We start from the raw sequence: 17,741 nt of genomic DNA on the forward strand, positions 1-17,741 counted from the left end.
GACTCAATGTATAAAGTCGAATTTTATTTGTATAACTTAATTTAAATAAGCTTAAAATTTTAATTTTAAAATAGCCTTAAATTTTATTATGATATTATGCATACAAATATATACATACATACATATTTTGTTTGGGCGGCTTTCTGTTTATGTTACTAATCGACCACATGACTCTAGCTATCTTATTTATTTTCCATTCCAGGAAACAGCTGACTTGGGTACGTGCTTTAAATAAATATATTTGTGTTGCTGAACTGGACACCCGGGATTTTTGTTATGTATATGCTTTATCTTTGGGTAGCACCTCGGCATATTCGTATCGATTAATACATACATATATAATCTAAGAACTCGTACACTTGGACGTGGCTAAAAGACTTACCTGTAGGAATATGTCGTCGACCACACGCCTTTTTACCCCATGGATAAAAAGTATAATAAACTTCTTACGTAGAAAATTTTTGTTTATCTCGTTTTGCCGAATTTGCTTACTTAACGCATGAATATTACGGCAGTGTCTAGAGTAAAAAGTGATTAGATTATTCTATTCAAAATTGTTTCTAAAAATCAAGTATAATTCTTCAATTATTTAATTGTGTTCATTCCCTTAACTGTATTTGTTGTCTAGCAAGTTCAAAATAGATTCTTGATCTAAAGGTCTACAGTTAACTATGTTTTCGACTTAAGCAGCATTTTAAATAGATGTTTTTGGATGGTACGTCAACAAAGATGACTCGATTGATCTGTAACTAATTTGTCATTTCTTAGACTAAAAATATTTAAAACAAGATTCTTTCTTTCTTCCAACTATTTTAATTATTCTTAATAACTTGTATGTTTGAATGATTGAATGAATGAATGATTAGTAGACCAATTATTATTTAATTAGAAAACTAAAACTTTCTTAATTACTCAAACTGCGCGGTGTTTGCCTTTATATTTGTATCATATATCCATAAATTAAACAAGTATTATAACATTGTGTGTCAGAAGAAGCTATCTCCGACCACCAATATTCCATATATATTCCTGATCAACGTCAGCAGCGGAGAATGTTTAAACGCCTAGATCTATTGCAACTTTCTTACTTGTTTTAAGTTCTTTTAAAAATTAGTTTAGCTTTCTGTTCAAATTTATTGTTTAATAATTTCAGTATCTTAGCCTTTATTGTTTTGTGTTGTTTCTGTGCGTTGATTCATTCAATTAGTCAAAGGGCAAAGATTTACAAATTTACGGCACTTTACTATATTTTACAGTTGAAAATAACATACACTTTAAAATAGCATTTAGCTATACAAAAATAATTTCCGCGATATATTATATATTTCAATTTATTCTCTAAAAGTAATCTAACAAGAACCCTGATCTGTTCTTGGACATCCCCACAGTAAAACACTTTTTAGCTGCCATTTTCGTAATAGCTCTTGAATGATTTGCATATATTAGCATCAAATGAAGGCAGTCCAAAAATTATTTCGTAGGAAAACGTATTTCCTTTGAAGATGAAACATTGAAAAAGGAACACTTAAATGAAAACGAATTGAGAAAAAAGCAACAGTTGCTTCGACTATTGGAAACTCAAAAAGACTTTATGCTATGGTCTCCATTCCATTTGGATAAAATGAGGAAACTTTAAGATTCGTGGAACCGTTAATTGTCGATGTCAGTGTCGCCGTCTTCAGTTTCGGTTTGATGATTTCCTGACAGTTGTGGTTCATCAGTTAATTGGCTTTCTCGTGCAGAAAATTCAATGCCTATTGGCAGTTGATATGGCGAATTATAATACTCCACGAAAATTCTGCTGTTAAAGCAAAGCAGTCACTGTACGATAAGTAAAGTGAATTGCTTGGTCAGGTCCTGCCGCAAAGGACTAAGATTGTGTGATTTTGGCGTTTTGCTCAATATTAAAGTTGTTGAGGCAGTCGTGTTATGATATTAAACCCATTTACATATAATGCTCAGAGTTTAATTTGATTAACATTTTGAAGTAAGCTAAAGATTGTTAGATTCACATTTATACAATATATTACCAATATTTTTATAAGCAATTTTATCAAAACAAACTTCAGCATTCATTTATAATGTCTATATTCTATTGACTATACCCATATCTAGGTTTAAAAACTGCTATTCGCTATTTTGAATAAATGAGGGCGGTTCATGTCTATATCGTCTCCCTAGATGATGATGATATTTTTGTGCGCTGGTCAAATTATTAATTCTTTATAGGGTGTCCTGTTGACATTGCTAAGATACTATTTTCTTATAAAATTGAAGAGTGTATTAGCGATATATTAACGTGTTTCTTTTATATTTTTGATCGCAAAAGTATTTTACATTACTCGAATACGAATAAGGAACACCCGCATTCAATTAACTTTATTAATATGCTTCCCTATTCTGTCATCCTTTTCTGTTTGGACTCTTTTTAATAATAACAATAATAGAAAATCACTAACACCGTTGAGGTGGCACGAATTAAGCAGAAAATCTGCAAATACAAACTTCCGGGAGAATTAGACAATAAGGAATAAAATCAGATGCACTGTAATCATTTGACGCTAAAAACACGAATGAAAATAGTAAAATTCTGCGGGATTTTTACTTTTATCTTTTGTTCTTTTTATGTTGTATGTTATAGCTGCACTCGTAATGGACTTTGCGAACAAGACCGTCAACCTCTACGGTTGACGGCGAAATAGCAATAGTCAAACTTTACCCCTACCCAAATTGCTAGTCAGGCCTTTCAAAGCCCAACTAACTACAGCTGGAATTTGTTGAATCCATTTTTGAGTTTTCAATATTGCATACTTTTAGGCTGAAAATATACACTTTTCATTACACGTTTGTAAAACTTTTTTCTGTACCAAATTTTTTAAAGTTTTAATTCATTTTTCAAAATTCAGCTTGAGATATACTTATAAAATGATAAAATCTTTTTTTCCCATTGTGTAGACACTAAATATCTACCATTTTTGAACAATTTTAAAAAGTTAATGCAATAGTGATTTGTTTGTCTCTCGGACAGTCTATCGACCCTAACAGAGCAAAACTAAATACATCATTTGCATTTACGAGTCCTTTTTGTCCAAGATTCGCTACAGTTGCTATTTAAATTAAAAGATGAGGTTGATATTTTCCTCGTTTCTCCTCGAAGCATCAGAAAGCTTAATTACGGATAGTGGAGGACGAGAGACCACTAAAATATCAACTTAAACGAGGTTGCAAACAGAACTTCACATTACGACGTATTATTTAAACTGGTATATTAAAGTCAACCAGAAAAAGGCCTTACTTATTATTTAACTTATATTACTTATTGGCTGTTATTAAAATCTACAGAAGTAGCAATCATTAAAATGAATACAACATTCATTTATTTACTTTGCAAGTTGTCTATTACTGTCAATAACTTAACGGTTTGAGTTTCTAAATAAACTTGCAAAAATGATTTAATATGAATATGCAAGCAATGTGGTCTTCAAGTTCAGTATCCCTGTGGTATAGAGTAAATTTCCATGTTTAAAAGTGTAATAAAAATATATTGTGATTTTCAAACAATTTTACTAAGTACGTAATTTACACAGCGTAATTTATTTTGCTAATACAATGTCTCTTTACATTGAGTCCTTGACCTTAGACAAGAAGCGAAATTTGAGTGCTGGTGTTATCAGCGCTTGTTTTAATGCTTATCACACTTGTTGGGGGCACCACGTGTAGTCGCTGCTCTCTCTCTCGCTTTTGACCCGCGGAACTGTTATAAGTCTTGCATATGCACAAGACGCATGCGCCAATCGGGTTCCAATGCCAAAATGTTCCGGCAGTAGTAACAAACATCGCACCATTCATAAAATTGTGCGATGTTTTGCGACTTAGGGATGCTGCACTTGGGCAATTCCACTGTCTGGTCCAGGGACTTGGGCACAGGGAATCAGTTTGCGGTGATTCCTTAGACGGTGCGGTTGCAACATCGGAAACAAAATTGCACAACAATTTCGAAGTTCGAATTGTAATTTCCAATCTGCCGAATCTGTTGGAGCTCTGGGCGAATCCACTTGAAAAATATATAAAAGAAGAAAATTAATTAACACTCCGATAAAAATACAATTAATTATAGAACTATTACGATTGTCGTCTTACGCGAGAAATTCTAGGAAGGAAGTTCTAAATATAAATTATTTGTAGAAGAGTGTTGTACTTATTAAGTCTGACAAAGTTGGCTTTATAAGTTAAGTGTATTCGTAACTCGACCGGCAGCTGCATAACACGTTCGTTCCCCGCCAAAGTTTTTGGTCAGCATTTTAGACAGAATCAGAGGCAGCTGTGAAGTTAACCATTCACTTGCAATTGTGACAGTATATTTCGCTAGTGCTTTTGGCGGCCAACAACTAAAGTTTAGACTTTGAAATTTTGTGAACAACGCACCGGGTTGCTGTGACGGTATTGTGCTTCTGTCGGATGCGGAAGTAACCGGAAATTTTGGCTAAACATTTTAAAGTGTTCGCGTATAGGTAAACCTGCGGTACACACACAAAGCACCCGAGTAAACGAGCGATGTGAATGGTAAGTGCACTGGCATGCTATTGTAAGACAAGTTTCTTACAAACAAGAACATACTCGTACATTGGAATTTTAACGTTTATAAGTATTCAACAACCTACAAGATGCTAACTTGGTCCTTTTTGTTATACATATGCTTGAATTCTCTTAGCATTTTAAGGTGATAAATAAATATTTGATAAGAACAAATTTATGAATTTTTTATTAATAAAAATATCTACAATTGTAAGAGTGATATTCTTATAATAGTTTCGTGAATACATTTGCAAATTAAAAAGTTATTATTGGCAATTTTATTGGAGAATTGTTATACTTATATATTGTATATTAAGATATATAAGACGTCAGCCCTTTACTCGGTACCCAAGAGATTGAGCTATATTTAACTTTCTTGCAAACATACATTTAAAAAATAACCTATTACTCCAATTAAATATATTATATAAAGAAAATTACAACTTGATGCGTGTTTTCAATGTATCTTCAAGGATGTGTACAATATTTGCCAATTAGGAGAGTTTGTATCTCTTGAGCATTATTTACGTGTATTATTGCGTGTGTCGCGTGCTCGTCTTGTTTTTTTTTAGATCTAATTGTAGTTACTTTATAGCTGCAATGAGAGGCATATAATAGGGCCCAACCAACTTAAACATCTGGTTCAGGGGCAATTTAGTTCCATCTATCCAGCACATAAATATGCTCCCAACTGAAGTTGAGAGAAACTCACATCTTCCTTGTCACGCCTCTTCTGAATCAGGATGACCGAACAATTGGGCTGCGTGTCGCATCTATAATTAAGTAAATATAATATGTACTCTGGGGTAGTGTGTAGTAGAACTAAGGATGTATTCCATGCGAACACTTGCTGTTACTTCCACACATAACAAACATTTAGCAACTGGTCTGATGGCCATCTCTTGCAGAAACTCATGATGCTGGACATTCTCTATTGGGAATTGTCTGTTTTCGGTTTGAAGCTGAAACTGATATGGTTTACGAGTACGACTCAGAATGTCCCCATGGAGTGAAAGCCTATATAATGCTATGATAAATACGTTTATATATTATATATCTATATGTCAAGTGTGTTCTGCTGTGAAGCTATAACTTTCATTATTTAGAATAAAGTATTAAATACAAACAACCAACTGAAGCTTGTAATATACTTTCTATTTTCACTTTAAAAGTTTTTCAAATGCTTAAAGTTTTGCCTAGTTTGTCCATTATTATATTTACCAAAATACTCTCTAACTTTAAAATTTCGCCCGCTTTTACATTTTGTTGTCATTAAGTTATCGTTATCGTCTAACTTGATGGGGTGGGCTTATTGATAAGCTACTTAAATTCACTTGTGAATGTTCTTATGTTCCGGTTTTTTTTGCCTTTATTTCCAAACAATTAACATGTGAAGGGCAAAGCAATATTTGACTGCAATAACAGTTAATTATGGTCACAAGCACAATGGAAAATACTCGTAAAGTCCTCAATAATTTCAATAGCAATGGCTAATTGGAGTTGGTTATACAAGTTCACCAGTAATAAATAACAATGACATGCCAATTAAATTATTTGTTATATTCGACAAATGTTTGCTTTTCGTCTCAGCCTCATGAAAGCCTATTTGTGTTTTTCTTGTATTTGTGTGATCATTAGAACAGCAGCAGCAGCAAAAATAACTTTGCAAAGAGTACTACATAAATAGCTTGTACCTCAACATGTGTGCTCCTTTAGTTCATCTTCTAGTATTCTGCCAATTCCTCTCCAAGTTTTGGAATTTATTCTTGTCTAATTACGTCAGAATCATAATTTCAGATTTGTCTGCTACTATTCGTGTTCTGTGTGCTTGAGCTTAACATGCACACACTATTAGGACTAATACTCGTATCTATGGAGAGTCTTTTAAGCATGCAAAACTTAAAACTAAAACAAGCACAAAACTCGTTTTGTATGGCCCTAAGACAACAATAAATTAGGCTTGCATGTGTTTGTATTATGTTTTCCGTAAAAGCCAAACAGTTTGAGAGGCATCTGTAGAAGCTTTTTCTCCTACTCTTATACTCTCTTGTAGTACACAAATGTATATAATTAATGATCTGTCTCATTTGTGGGACTTAAATATATGATAGGTTTTTGTATAGATGATTCTATTTGTTCAAATTAAAACCCAGAAACGATTATTTCAAGAGTAGCTTAAGGGAAATCAGTCTTTGAAGAATTAAACAAATGGTAAATATAATAAACATCTTAGTTCATGCTGTAGACATTGTGTTTCTTTAAGAATCTTGTTGTAGTTTTTTACTTTGGATATTCCAGGAAGGTTGAATCATGTACGCCTTCAAATAGGGTTTAGTTAATATATAGAAATGGTCAACTACAATTTCATATTTATTTTGTTTTGCATAAAGTTAAAAGTAAATTCCGCATTGAAATAATTATTTTTCGGCATTATAAAAGATATCTACACTCATGTTAAATATAGGCTATCCTCTGCTTTGTATCCTCTGTATATTTTGTATTCTGAGGAAATTGTTTCCAGTGTCGGACACTCTAAATCTTATCCCAGTACTGTAAAAAATACCTAAAAAAAACTCATAATATTTAAGACAAAGCGTGCACAAGGACAAATACAGCCGCAATAAATTCACAACAATTGCAAAGAGACAAAACAGAGCAAGTGAAAAACTCAGCGGGAATATATTCGTTTCCATTTTTAGAGCATCCCAAAAAAACCGCGATAACAAGAAATCATATTACCAGAGTGGCATGACTGCATACATACATACATATGTATGTATGGATATCATCTGGTTTGTGTTGTTGATAAAGTATTTATATAAAATATATTTTTTGAGCCTGACAAAAATTTCGATTCACTTCAATACATTATGCCGTTCCAGTGAGTCAAGTGTTTGGGTATAAAAACAAAATAAAGATTGCAAAAATAAATAAAAAACACAAATAAATGCGTATAACTTGTGATAAGTAATCCAGCACACTGCGTGTGTGTGAAAGATGAGTCGATGTCATCAGCTTAAATAAATAAAATAAATCAAAAATGTAAATCAACACCCTTCATCCATTCAGATTCAGAGTCAGAGTCAGACTCATTTATAGCATAGGTCCACATACATATAACATATATAGTATGTTCCCGGGACAATAATTTGTGCACACTCACAGAATACATATTTCTCCCTCCAACGGAGTCTCTCATTAAATTTGTCTGGGTTGCTGCGAGTGTGTGCGTTCATTGACTTTGTTATTCCTAGTGGTTAGTTATTTGGTTTTGTCTGTAATATGAAATCACAAAAAAGCATTCACTCAAGTATTTTGGATTTCAAGCTTACAAATATTAAATTATGCCCGCCACAAAAGGATCTAACGAAGCGCTTTTTCTTTTTTTGGCAAACCTTTTTGATTTAATAAATTTGATTGTATGTTATTTTATTGGCCATATCTCTTGTGTACATCGTTTGCAATAAAAGGTTTATTTTCAGTATTCACTAGGAAACTTTTTTAAATCTTCAATTCAATGTAGAAAAAAACATATCCATATGATTGTTAGTGAAGCGTAGGTTGAAAATAAACAAGTAACTAAAACTTTAGTCGGAATGTAAACTATAACTGATAATTATGGAAACTATGACCAACCACTATTGATGTAAGTTTAAATTCCCCATATGTAGATACTCTTATTAACAATATGATTATACAAATTATTCTTAAGGAATAAACGTGAATTATTTAAAACCAAATGTAATTTAAATTACAAGTTCATTTAGATGGTTTCAGGTTACTAAAGTAAATTCATTTTAAATGCTCAAATTATTTTAACCTGAAAATGTAGTTTCAAAAAAACAAACCAAATTCGAGCTGCATTACCTGAACTTGGGCAAATAGTCTCTTTGAGGCACCGAGTGAGTGCATCGAAGACCTTCCAGGCATTTCAATTTCAATTAATAAGAGTTCGCAGAGAAACTTCATTTCCGCACAGACGGGAAGGGCAATTGGAATCTTCAGTTCTTTTGACATTTCTTCTTTTTAAAGAACAAATTTTCTGCAGTCGGTGTAAATTTGTTCATTTTGCATTATGATGCTCCTCCAACTCTGGTCTCAGGTCTCAGCCTATAGCCTCTGGCAATGTTCTGGTCGTGTCTCTGTGTGTTTGTGTGTCTCTGGCAGTCACAGACACCTTTTTATTCATTTGACAAAACTGAGTAGGGACGACAAGGCAGCCTTTGTTCGCATTCCGTATTCCGCATTCCGCCCACCTGTCCATCCTGTAGAGGGCACCCTTGTGCCCCCCTCAAGTGGTAAATGGACAGCCAGTTGTCTGACATTTGACATTTCTTGCGCGTTACGCTCTCACAGCTGTTTATAATTCGGCCTGAAATCTACTTTAGTTTATCGCAGTCCTCACGCCATCATCCTGCATTTTTGAAATAAATTCTTATTCATTTTTTTCCCTGCCATCATCTTTATTTCCATTCTCTTTTCTCATCCTTAAGTTAGAATTATCCAACTCTTTGCGCTTTTCCACAGTTCTGCACCTTCTGTCAGTTGATTTAATTTGACTCGAAATTTATTCACCTCTTCTTATTCAGGCTGCATTTGTATTAATTTGTCTCCTTTACGTTAATTACTTTGTTAGCAAGGGCTCATTCTGGGCAATTTACGAAATGTTTTTAGGGAGTATTCATTAGTTGAGAACATTAAAAACTAGGCTTTCAAAATTGTTGAAGCTATCATAGAAAAAAGTTTAAGTTGTCAGCAATCAGCATAGTCAAGTGTAAAGTTAACTTGAAAATCACGTCGCCAATTGTCTATTATTCTCCTCTTGAACATTTAATACTCATAGCATATAAGGGAATGTCTCTAACACTTCTTAAATGATTGCAGCGTGTTTTAAAGTTGAAGAGAAACGTAAATCACTGATTGAGTTTTCTAATTAATTAAATTTAGACCACAAATTATTGACCATTAAATATTTCTGTACTGATCTAAGCATTTAAATATTTACTTTACTTAATCGTTTGTTGACATTTTTATTTTTATTCGTATACGTTTATATAGTTTTATTTAAATTGTACATGAATAATTTAAATCGAGTTTATAACGCAAAATCTCATCTAATATGCATTTGTTTTTCTTAACGACTTTATGTGGGCAGACACAACAAATTTGTAGATCCATAATTTATGTTATTCTACAAAAATGTGGTTCAGGCACATTTTGAAGGCGATTTTCCTGCTGTTTGTTATTTTCAGAGTCCAAATCTTTTTTGGCATGCAACAAATGCCGTCACTTGCATTTATGTATTTTTTCTTCTTCTCCGATAGAAAAAACAGAGATTTTCTAGGATATTTGGCACATTGCTTGTATTATTCTTTGCTGTTCTGATGATTTTAATTTTTCTATTCCGAATGCAACAAAAACTTGGCAGACGTACTTGTCGACAAGCATCTAAGTGAATTTGTAGGTTGCTCGAGCGGCCAACTGAGCGAAACAGAAATATGTAGATACTATATAGAAAAAGAGAGATGGATAGAGTCAGACGTTGACCATGCACTTGGCAAAGAACCAAAGTACCGAAAAACCGAAAAAGGACAACGCACAAAAGCTCAATGCGAACTTTCGGTTGCTCTTTACAATTGGGATTTGGGACTCGCATTGATTGCTACATGGCCTATTATCTTTAAGTACTTATCATAATTTCTGCAGCGCTTCATTTCCGGCCCAAAACGGACTCACTGAACTTCTGACGAGCTACTCGAATAATTTATTTCAGTCTTGTGCATAAGTCGCCGTAGCGCCAAATTCCCCTGAGCATCACTGGCTAGTGCCATGTCGAAAGTAGTGTCAAAGAGATTCGTGTGAGTACTCAAATAAATGGATACTCTACAAAATGAATATTCTGTTCACTCCCGCTTGTTATTTGAGAAATTTCTCTGATAAAAAATACTTAACGCCGCTAGAATTACATGACCAACATCCAATCTCCACAACCCATTAATCAGTGTTGCCTTCAGTTAAATGCCATTTCTATATTTGTTTCCCATATGTTCATAATACCCATTACAGATAGAGTGAAGGGAGTACATACATATGGATGACCAAAGTGTATGGTATAATATTTATATTTGTTGCAGGGTAACTAAAAGTCGAATATTGTTATGCGAGCTTTTAGTGTGAATGTTTTTTATTAGAGTGCTTCCGATTTGTAGTAGCTGGTTGCAAGCTTAACATTTAATAACCGAGGCTGGACATGATGTATCGATTTAAAAAAAATTACGAATTTATTTTCCCTTACAAAATTGATGCAAGTTTCCGGTCGGAAAAACAAATATTTGTGTATAGTACATATGCTAGAACCAAAGTGCAACATATGTGCCCATTAATTGTAAACGAATGTAACTGTGAGAGGAATAAAAAGTACAACGAACCCGAGAATAAGCCTAATCTATACTATTAGCTTGATAAAATACAAGTGAGCACTTATGAGTTCCTTAACAACAAAACAAATTCATCCCAACAACAGAGATCAAGTGTATGAGACGCACTTGTATTTTGTTTACTGCCTGAGCCATAAGTGCTTTTTAAGCTGTCTAAATAATCGATTGTATTATTTGTACTCGACTTTTTGCGGATTTGAAAATTTGTTATTGCCGACCAGCGCAAATTCAAGGAGACATTGGCGCCAACATCTCCTCTCAGAGGAGGAGAAAGTGCACACATATTCTCATTCGACTACATTTGTATTGACATGATAAACAACATTGATTTTCCTTTATTTTTCGTCTTCGTCTGCATTCACTCATGTTTTTGTTATCCCAACTTTTCAAAGCCCCATAACAAGTGTGCAAACAATCTTTATTGAGATTGTGCATATTTTAGTGCGCAGTATCTTTATGGACACACATTTCTTTTTTTTTGAGCATACGTCCTTAATCCTTGTTGGTTGGTTTGTTTAAAGAGTTTGTGGCGCTTTCGGATGTTGTTTACCTTGTTGGTGGAAATGGACGTACTGTATTTGCTATCTCTGCTGCATTATGGCTGGTCGCATAGAGCGCAAAAATTAAATAAAGAGCAAAGAATTAAATCCTATTAAGCTTGCAACGTTTTACGCTTTCGCATTTGGCCAACTTTCACGCTTGCCTTCAGCCATAAACACTTTTGAGACTTTTGCCAATATTGCAGCTCAGCGTAAAGAATGAAAGCAAAAATCATCACAAATTTCCTCAAGATTTTTTCAAACAATGAGCTGTAGAGATATCAATTTTAATCTGAATTTATTAGACCGTTTACTTAAAAAAATCTTAAAGGGTCTTACAATTTTGTCAAAAAAGAAATGTGTGCAAACTGCAGAAGAAAACATCTTCGCATAAAGATTATATACTTTGCACCAGCATCGAGAACTGAGATTTCTTAGCCGCTTTTAGTTATACGGTTTTTGCTCTCTATACGGACGGACCTCAGAACTCAGCAGAGAACTTGATTAAATATGAAATTGTTGATATATCGTTTCAAGTCCATAATCAGCCAATTTCCAACATATACAACTATAGAAATATACACTGCATTTTTTCAATCATGAATAATGTTGGGAATTATCCTGCATAACTTTATTTTATCGGGCAACCCTGTTGAAATTGATTTTAATTTTTTAAAATAAACATTCCAAACATTTCAAGTTAAATATGCTTTACTTTTTTGCGACGCTTTTTCGTTTCAATAGCGAACAATAAAAGATTTAGAAATAAAAGGTCTACTACAGCCAAAATTGCTGTATCTCTTTTCGTTTTTAAAAATTGTTTACTTTGGCCTCTATGTTTGTTGTTTGTTTGTTTATGCTATTACATTTATGCTGTACGTTTTAGTTAAGCATTTCAATATTATTACTCGAGTTCTTTTTTGACAGTCATAAAGCGGATTAAATTTAACGCTTTTATTTTTAGAACGTATTTATGAAATCGATTTCAAACGAAAAGAAATAACGTTCTACGAGAGAAACCGCCGGCGAAATACCCTGTTTTTGTGATCTTTAAGTCTTGACACATATTAATAAAAAAATTGTATTTATAAATGATAATATTAATGAAATCTCCATATTTGATGGTGAACTCGTAGCAAAATTTATTTATACATTTCATGTAAGCTCGTGTTTCATATACTATATAACAAAAACTTATTGTTGAGTTATATATTAAAATATTTCCATAAATTGTTTAACATAATTTCATTGAGCATAATTGAGTTTTCCTGAAAAGTGATTTCACATAATCGTAGTCTGATTTTTTTTTTACAATTTAGTTTAAAAGAGTTTCATGCATTTAAAGACAATAAAATTGCAAAGCAGCTCAGATCCACTTCTTTCTATAGCTTTGTGAAAATTTGGGCATTGCAACCAGCTTTTAAAATATTTTTACGGTTTCGTCGAGCTCAGCTTGAAAGTTATTTTTACTGCATGACGTGGCCTAGCATGACCGAAATTATTTCTGGCCAATGGGGCGGCTACGCAATATTTCGCATTCCTTTTTATTTTTCGCTTTCTTTTCTTATTTTTTCAACGCGTTTATCCGCCTTGTTATGCCATTTACGTTAATGATTGCTGCGGTTGCTTGCGATAATACTTTCACCCCTTTGACAATTTACTACCCTCAGTCACAAATCTGTTTTCCGTTTCCGCTCGCATATAACCGGCACATTCAAACCAGACCCGATGCTTAATGTCTCCTGCTGTCTTTTGTATATGCCGCCTGTTAAGCACAGACTGTTGTTGATTACAATCTGAGCATAAAATATCGAGTTGCATGTGCTGCGTTATGTAGTCGATCAAGTAATAATAAACAGAGCTTATATTTGTCTATCAATCCGTTCAACTATCATAGATGAAGATCTGATAATTTGTGGTCAAATTAGTGAAAGTTATGGTCAGATACATTTTGATGTGGCAACTTTCATTTGTTAAAGAAGGGTCAAGTTAAATAAAACTGATTTGGTGTTTTTCAAGTATATGGGGCGTATACCTAATGCTGCACTATATAAAGCTACTCAAAATGTCTCTTACTTAGTATGTTATTATATTCACGCAATATTTTCAGGATATTCCTAATAATTGTGGTTTTAGCAAGTAAATATATAAACTTCTTTGTTTTGAAATTAAGATATACTAATTATCAGATTAAAATTAGAATTGCTCAATTTATATTTAAGCCCGAACTTGTTCTTTTATGTTTTATTAGATTCTTATATCATTTGGAAACTTAACTGAACATAAATTATAGCAGATATGAGGATAAATATTTCATAAATATTTAAAAACTAATTTACATTTTGCCTTACGTTCCTGGGTTCTAAACAAATTCCAACTGGTTACTATTAAGTAACATTCAATTACAAGTCAGATTTAATAGTTTATCAATCAATACAATATTAAATAAAAAATCATTCGTTCGTTTTAATATTTGTAAGAGAGAAACATCGAAGTTTAAAAGGCTACCAAAGTCATTGGAAAACTTTGTTGTCTGTCGCTATTTGTTGTTGATGCTGCATATCGATAAATAATTCATAAATATATTGCGAGAGTCAGAGACACTTGCACACACACACACCCACACACACACAGACACTCTCTCATACACACAGATACATTCAGAATAATTTTCATGTATTGTCAACACCATGGCATATTGAAGCAAATATAAACGCATTAAAATAAATCCGAAAAATCCTGTCACACACACAAACACATGCACACACAAGGACTCACGCACACATTTACTGAGGCGCATACAAGCAGAGGATGTCAATGGCACACAAGCCACAAAGAGTGCCAAGCGACATATGACCGCATTTCAAATTAGCACACACCAAAGGATTTTCTCGCAAACTCTCAGATTCACCCACCAATACCAACTCACACACACGCACACTCAAACAGATATACAACTATATGTGTATGTGTATATATTTTGTATTTAAATCCCCATTTAAGAGTTAAAAAATGCCGCCACAAGGAGCATAAATACAAATATCTGTATTATAATGCAATATAATAAACGTCAGAAGCAGCAAAAAATACTCAGCCAATTGTTTGCTGAAGGGCAAAATCTTACCCAACCCAGAATCCTCGTCTAGATAGACTCGCGCAAATTTACATAAGAGGAGGAAAGTTATTGCTTGGTGGTTATAAAACGTTTTCAATTTGCGGCTTTCATGTATTGTGGTAAAAAATAATTAATAACAAACATGAAGCTAAATCAAAAGCATACATGAACTCGATTCAAAAATCCAATTTCCATTTTGAAGGGTTAAGCGAATAAATAGATCCTTTAAGTTCGGGTTTATAGAAAATCGTTATTCTGATTAATTTTTATGTTTATTAACTAGTAAGTCAAGTAGAAGTCAGAAGGCACTACTACTATTCGGATTGTGTCCGAAAAGTGTTTTTAAAAACAGTAATTCCTAAATCTTAAACAAATTCTTATTGTCAATATTTGACATTGTCATATTTCTGAAATATACCATTATATCTATATCTTTTACAGTCTCTCAGATCTAGATTTATATACAAGGTCGAAGACGACTTCATCTGTCTATTATAAACATTTCCTGGGGGCACTCTGTGGGTGTCGAGTATAAATAAAGATGTACTAGTAAGACCAATTCTCTGTATACTCTTCTTTAAAGCAATAATATGAGAGGCACCTTTTGTGAATTTACCTGTCAAATATCTAGCAATCGAAGTCACCTTTCCCCTCATTATTAAATAACTTAAATAAAATATTCTATTCTAATATCTGAATTCATACTCTAGCTATTTCAAAGCTAATAACGAGATTCTTGAACTCAAGAAATCTCATAACCTCACACATTAGGGCATTACAAATAAAGACTTCACTATATTTCTATATTTGTTGATCCTCGATAAATCTTGTATTGCACCAGCTGGACACGTCCAGTTTCTCAAGAATCGCAGAGTTTTGCCTGTGATACTGAGTGCTAAGCGCTTTAATGATATTGTATATAGATCTACAATGGGTGCAAAGCGGGACAAACTGGCCACAACTGAAGAGGATGAGAGATATTTGGAATACCTCAAGCAAGGACACGATGCACTTTCTAAACACTTCACAAATATCGGTGCTCACTCACTGGATGAGGAGAAACAAGCAAAGCTAGATCAGGAACTAAGAGAAGCGGAAATCAGGGAAAAGCAAGTTCGATTGGAGGACGAACGAACACGCAAAGAGCGAATAATACGGGCAAATCGCATATTGGAGGAACTTAAGCCAGGACAACAGGCTCTTCATCATGCGCTGATGGAAAGCGAAATGATTTACCAACGCAAATATAATGAAGCTGTCAATCGCGAGATACTTCAGAATGCTGAAGACCAGCAGCGCCGAGATGAGATTGAGTGTCCAGAAACACTTGTGCCAGCAAGTAGTCTGACTGAGGAAGAGTTGAAAGCCAAGGAACAGGCGAAAGCCATCGTGGTTCGTACTCTTTTTCTCAAAGACATCGAAGAAAGGCGTCAGCAAAAAGCAGATGAGAAGGAGCAGGAGATCTACGAAGGCATTGTTGAACGCGAGCAATACAAATGTCTCCACGAGCAGGAACTGAAGGCTGCGAAAAAACTTGCTGAGAAAAAGCGCGAATTTTGTCGAAATGCTTATCGAGAATCATTAAGAGAGAAGGCAGCTGTAGCAAAGTGTATGTATATTAAAATATGAACTGAATCTGAATAACATTTTATCCATTTAGTTGAGAAAATATGTAATAAGATAGATGATAGAGTAATATGTGTGGATAATGCAAGGCGTCGACACTTGGACACACGCTACAATGTTGCAGTCAACGCTATGCGTAATAAAATCATTCAGAATCGAGAGAAACAAGCTGTGGAAGTCTGCAGGCAGCAAGAGGCCAACAAGCAACAAAATCGAAAGCTGCAGGAAGAGCTTGTGGACCGTTATGATGTTGAGGTCGAGATGGACGAAGCACGGCGTCAATGTCAGAGAGAGGAATTGTCTAAGCAGCGACGTGCTTACCAGATAATCGAACAACGGCAAGCCAGGGAGAAGAGGCAGAAAGAAGCTGAGATTCAACGATATCAAATTGCAGGACGGTTGAAAAATCACGAGACGAACAAACGATTTGCTAATATACAGCAAAGTCGCAAAGATAAAGCTACGTCTCAGTTACGTAGCATATTGTTCGGTCAACGAGACGAGTTTCTGGAAAAGCAACGGGGATGAAAAAATGCGTATGGCCGAGTGCCAAGCGAATCCTTATCTGCAAGAGGATCTAAACTTCACCAATGATGCCTTGAAGTCAGCGAAAAAGGCTCGAGAAGCTGGAAGACCTATTTATCCAATTGCAAAGGCTGTGGAAGTTTACAGACGCAAAAACCAGTTGGACGTAGAGCCGGAAGGTCGAATGGTACAAAGGAGTAAACTCTCCGGGACTATTGTTGGCCTGGATACCACTCGAAAGCGGACTTGGCCTATAGACAATACGAGCACAACGAGGAATGTCGCCAGAAACAAGAATCGGATCGGAATCAGATATTCGCCAACTGCATTAAAATTACAAAAATGGCAGCTGAAGAGCAGCCATACAAGCCGTGTGTTCCATCTTGTCCCGTTAAATGCTTTCAACACCGAAGCATGCCGCCCATAGACAGCAATAATTCAATAGATGTGTGCCGAGAAGTCTGCTACGAAGAGCATCTACCTATACGTCCCTGTCCAGGTTCTATGCAGCTTATTAAGCCATGTAAAATGGATTCCAGGGCTATTTCTAATCGTAATAATGGCAATTGCGACGAATCCCTGGCAGTGAATCCGCCCAGCACTGCACGCATATCTGATATCGATACAAGAGATCATCCTTTTATTCATGTTCTTTCGAATGATCCTCATAAAGCCACAATACGGTCATCCAAGACCTATTGTATATCGCGATCCGATCGAGCTCGCACTTGGCGTTAATAATCCTTGAAAGAATATTTTATTTCATTAATTTGGTAAAAATTTTAAAAATTGAAAATAAATAATTATACCTTACTTTTTACCCAACTTCATTTTGCATGCTCTTTAATTGAGGAATTAAGGCATACACACAAACTGCACTAAGCAAAACCAATCAAATGAAAAGAAATTACATGCTTCACCACA

General features: G+C 34.4%; 1 protein-coding gene and 1 long non-coding RNA gene across 3 annotated transcripts; one reads left to right on the forward strand and one right to left on the reverse strand.

Moving 5' to 3' along the window:
* Positions 1 to 6,985: 6,985 nt before the first annotated feature.
* On the reverse strand, positions 6,986 to 8,155 carry LOC133845298 (uncharacterized). Of its 2 annotated transcripts, none has more exons than XR_009894726.1 (3): positions 7,908 to 8,155; positions 7,739 to 7,850; positions 6,986 to 7,138 (listed from the first exon to the last, which is right to left on the reverse strand). It is a non-coding gene; the product is annotated as an uncharacterized LOC133845298 (long non-coding RNA). The 2 variants fall into 2 exon arrangements; XR_009894725.1 differs by having other exon boundaries at positions 7,315 to 7,850.
* A 7,328-nt stretch (positions 8,156 to 15,483) lies between these two features.
* On the forward strand, positions 15,484 to 16,820 carry LOC133843206 (GRB10-interacting GYF protein 2-like). The gene is made up of 2 exons (XM_062276646.1): positions 15,484 to 16,275; positions 16,327 to 16,820. Exons 1-2 carry the CDS (start codon positions 15,597 to 15,599, stop codon positions 16,818 to 16,820), a joined length of 1,173 nt encoding a protein of 390 aa, XP_062132630.1. The 5' UTR covers positions 15,484 to 15,596.
* Positions 16,821 to 17,741: the final 921 nt, after the last annotated feature.

This window comes from Drosophila sulfurigaster, chromosome 3 (genome assembly GCF_023558435.1).
Source record: "Drosophila sulfurigaster albostrigata strain 15112-1811.04 chromosome 3, ASM2355843v2, whole genome shotgun sequence".
Lineage (NCBI taxonomy): Eukaryota > Metazoa > Arthropoda > Insecta > Diptera > Drosophilidae > Drosophila > Drosophila sulfurigaster.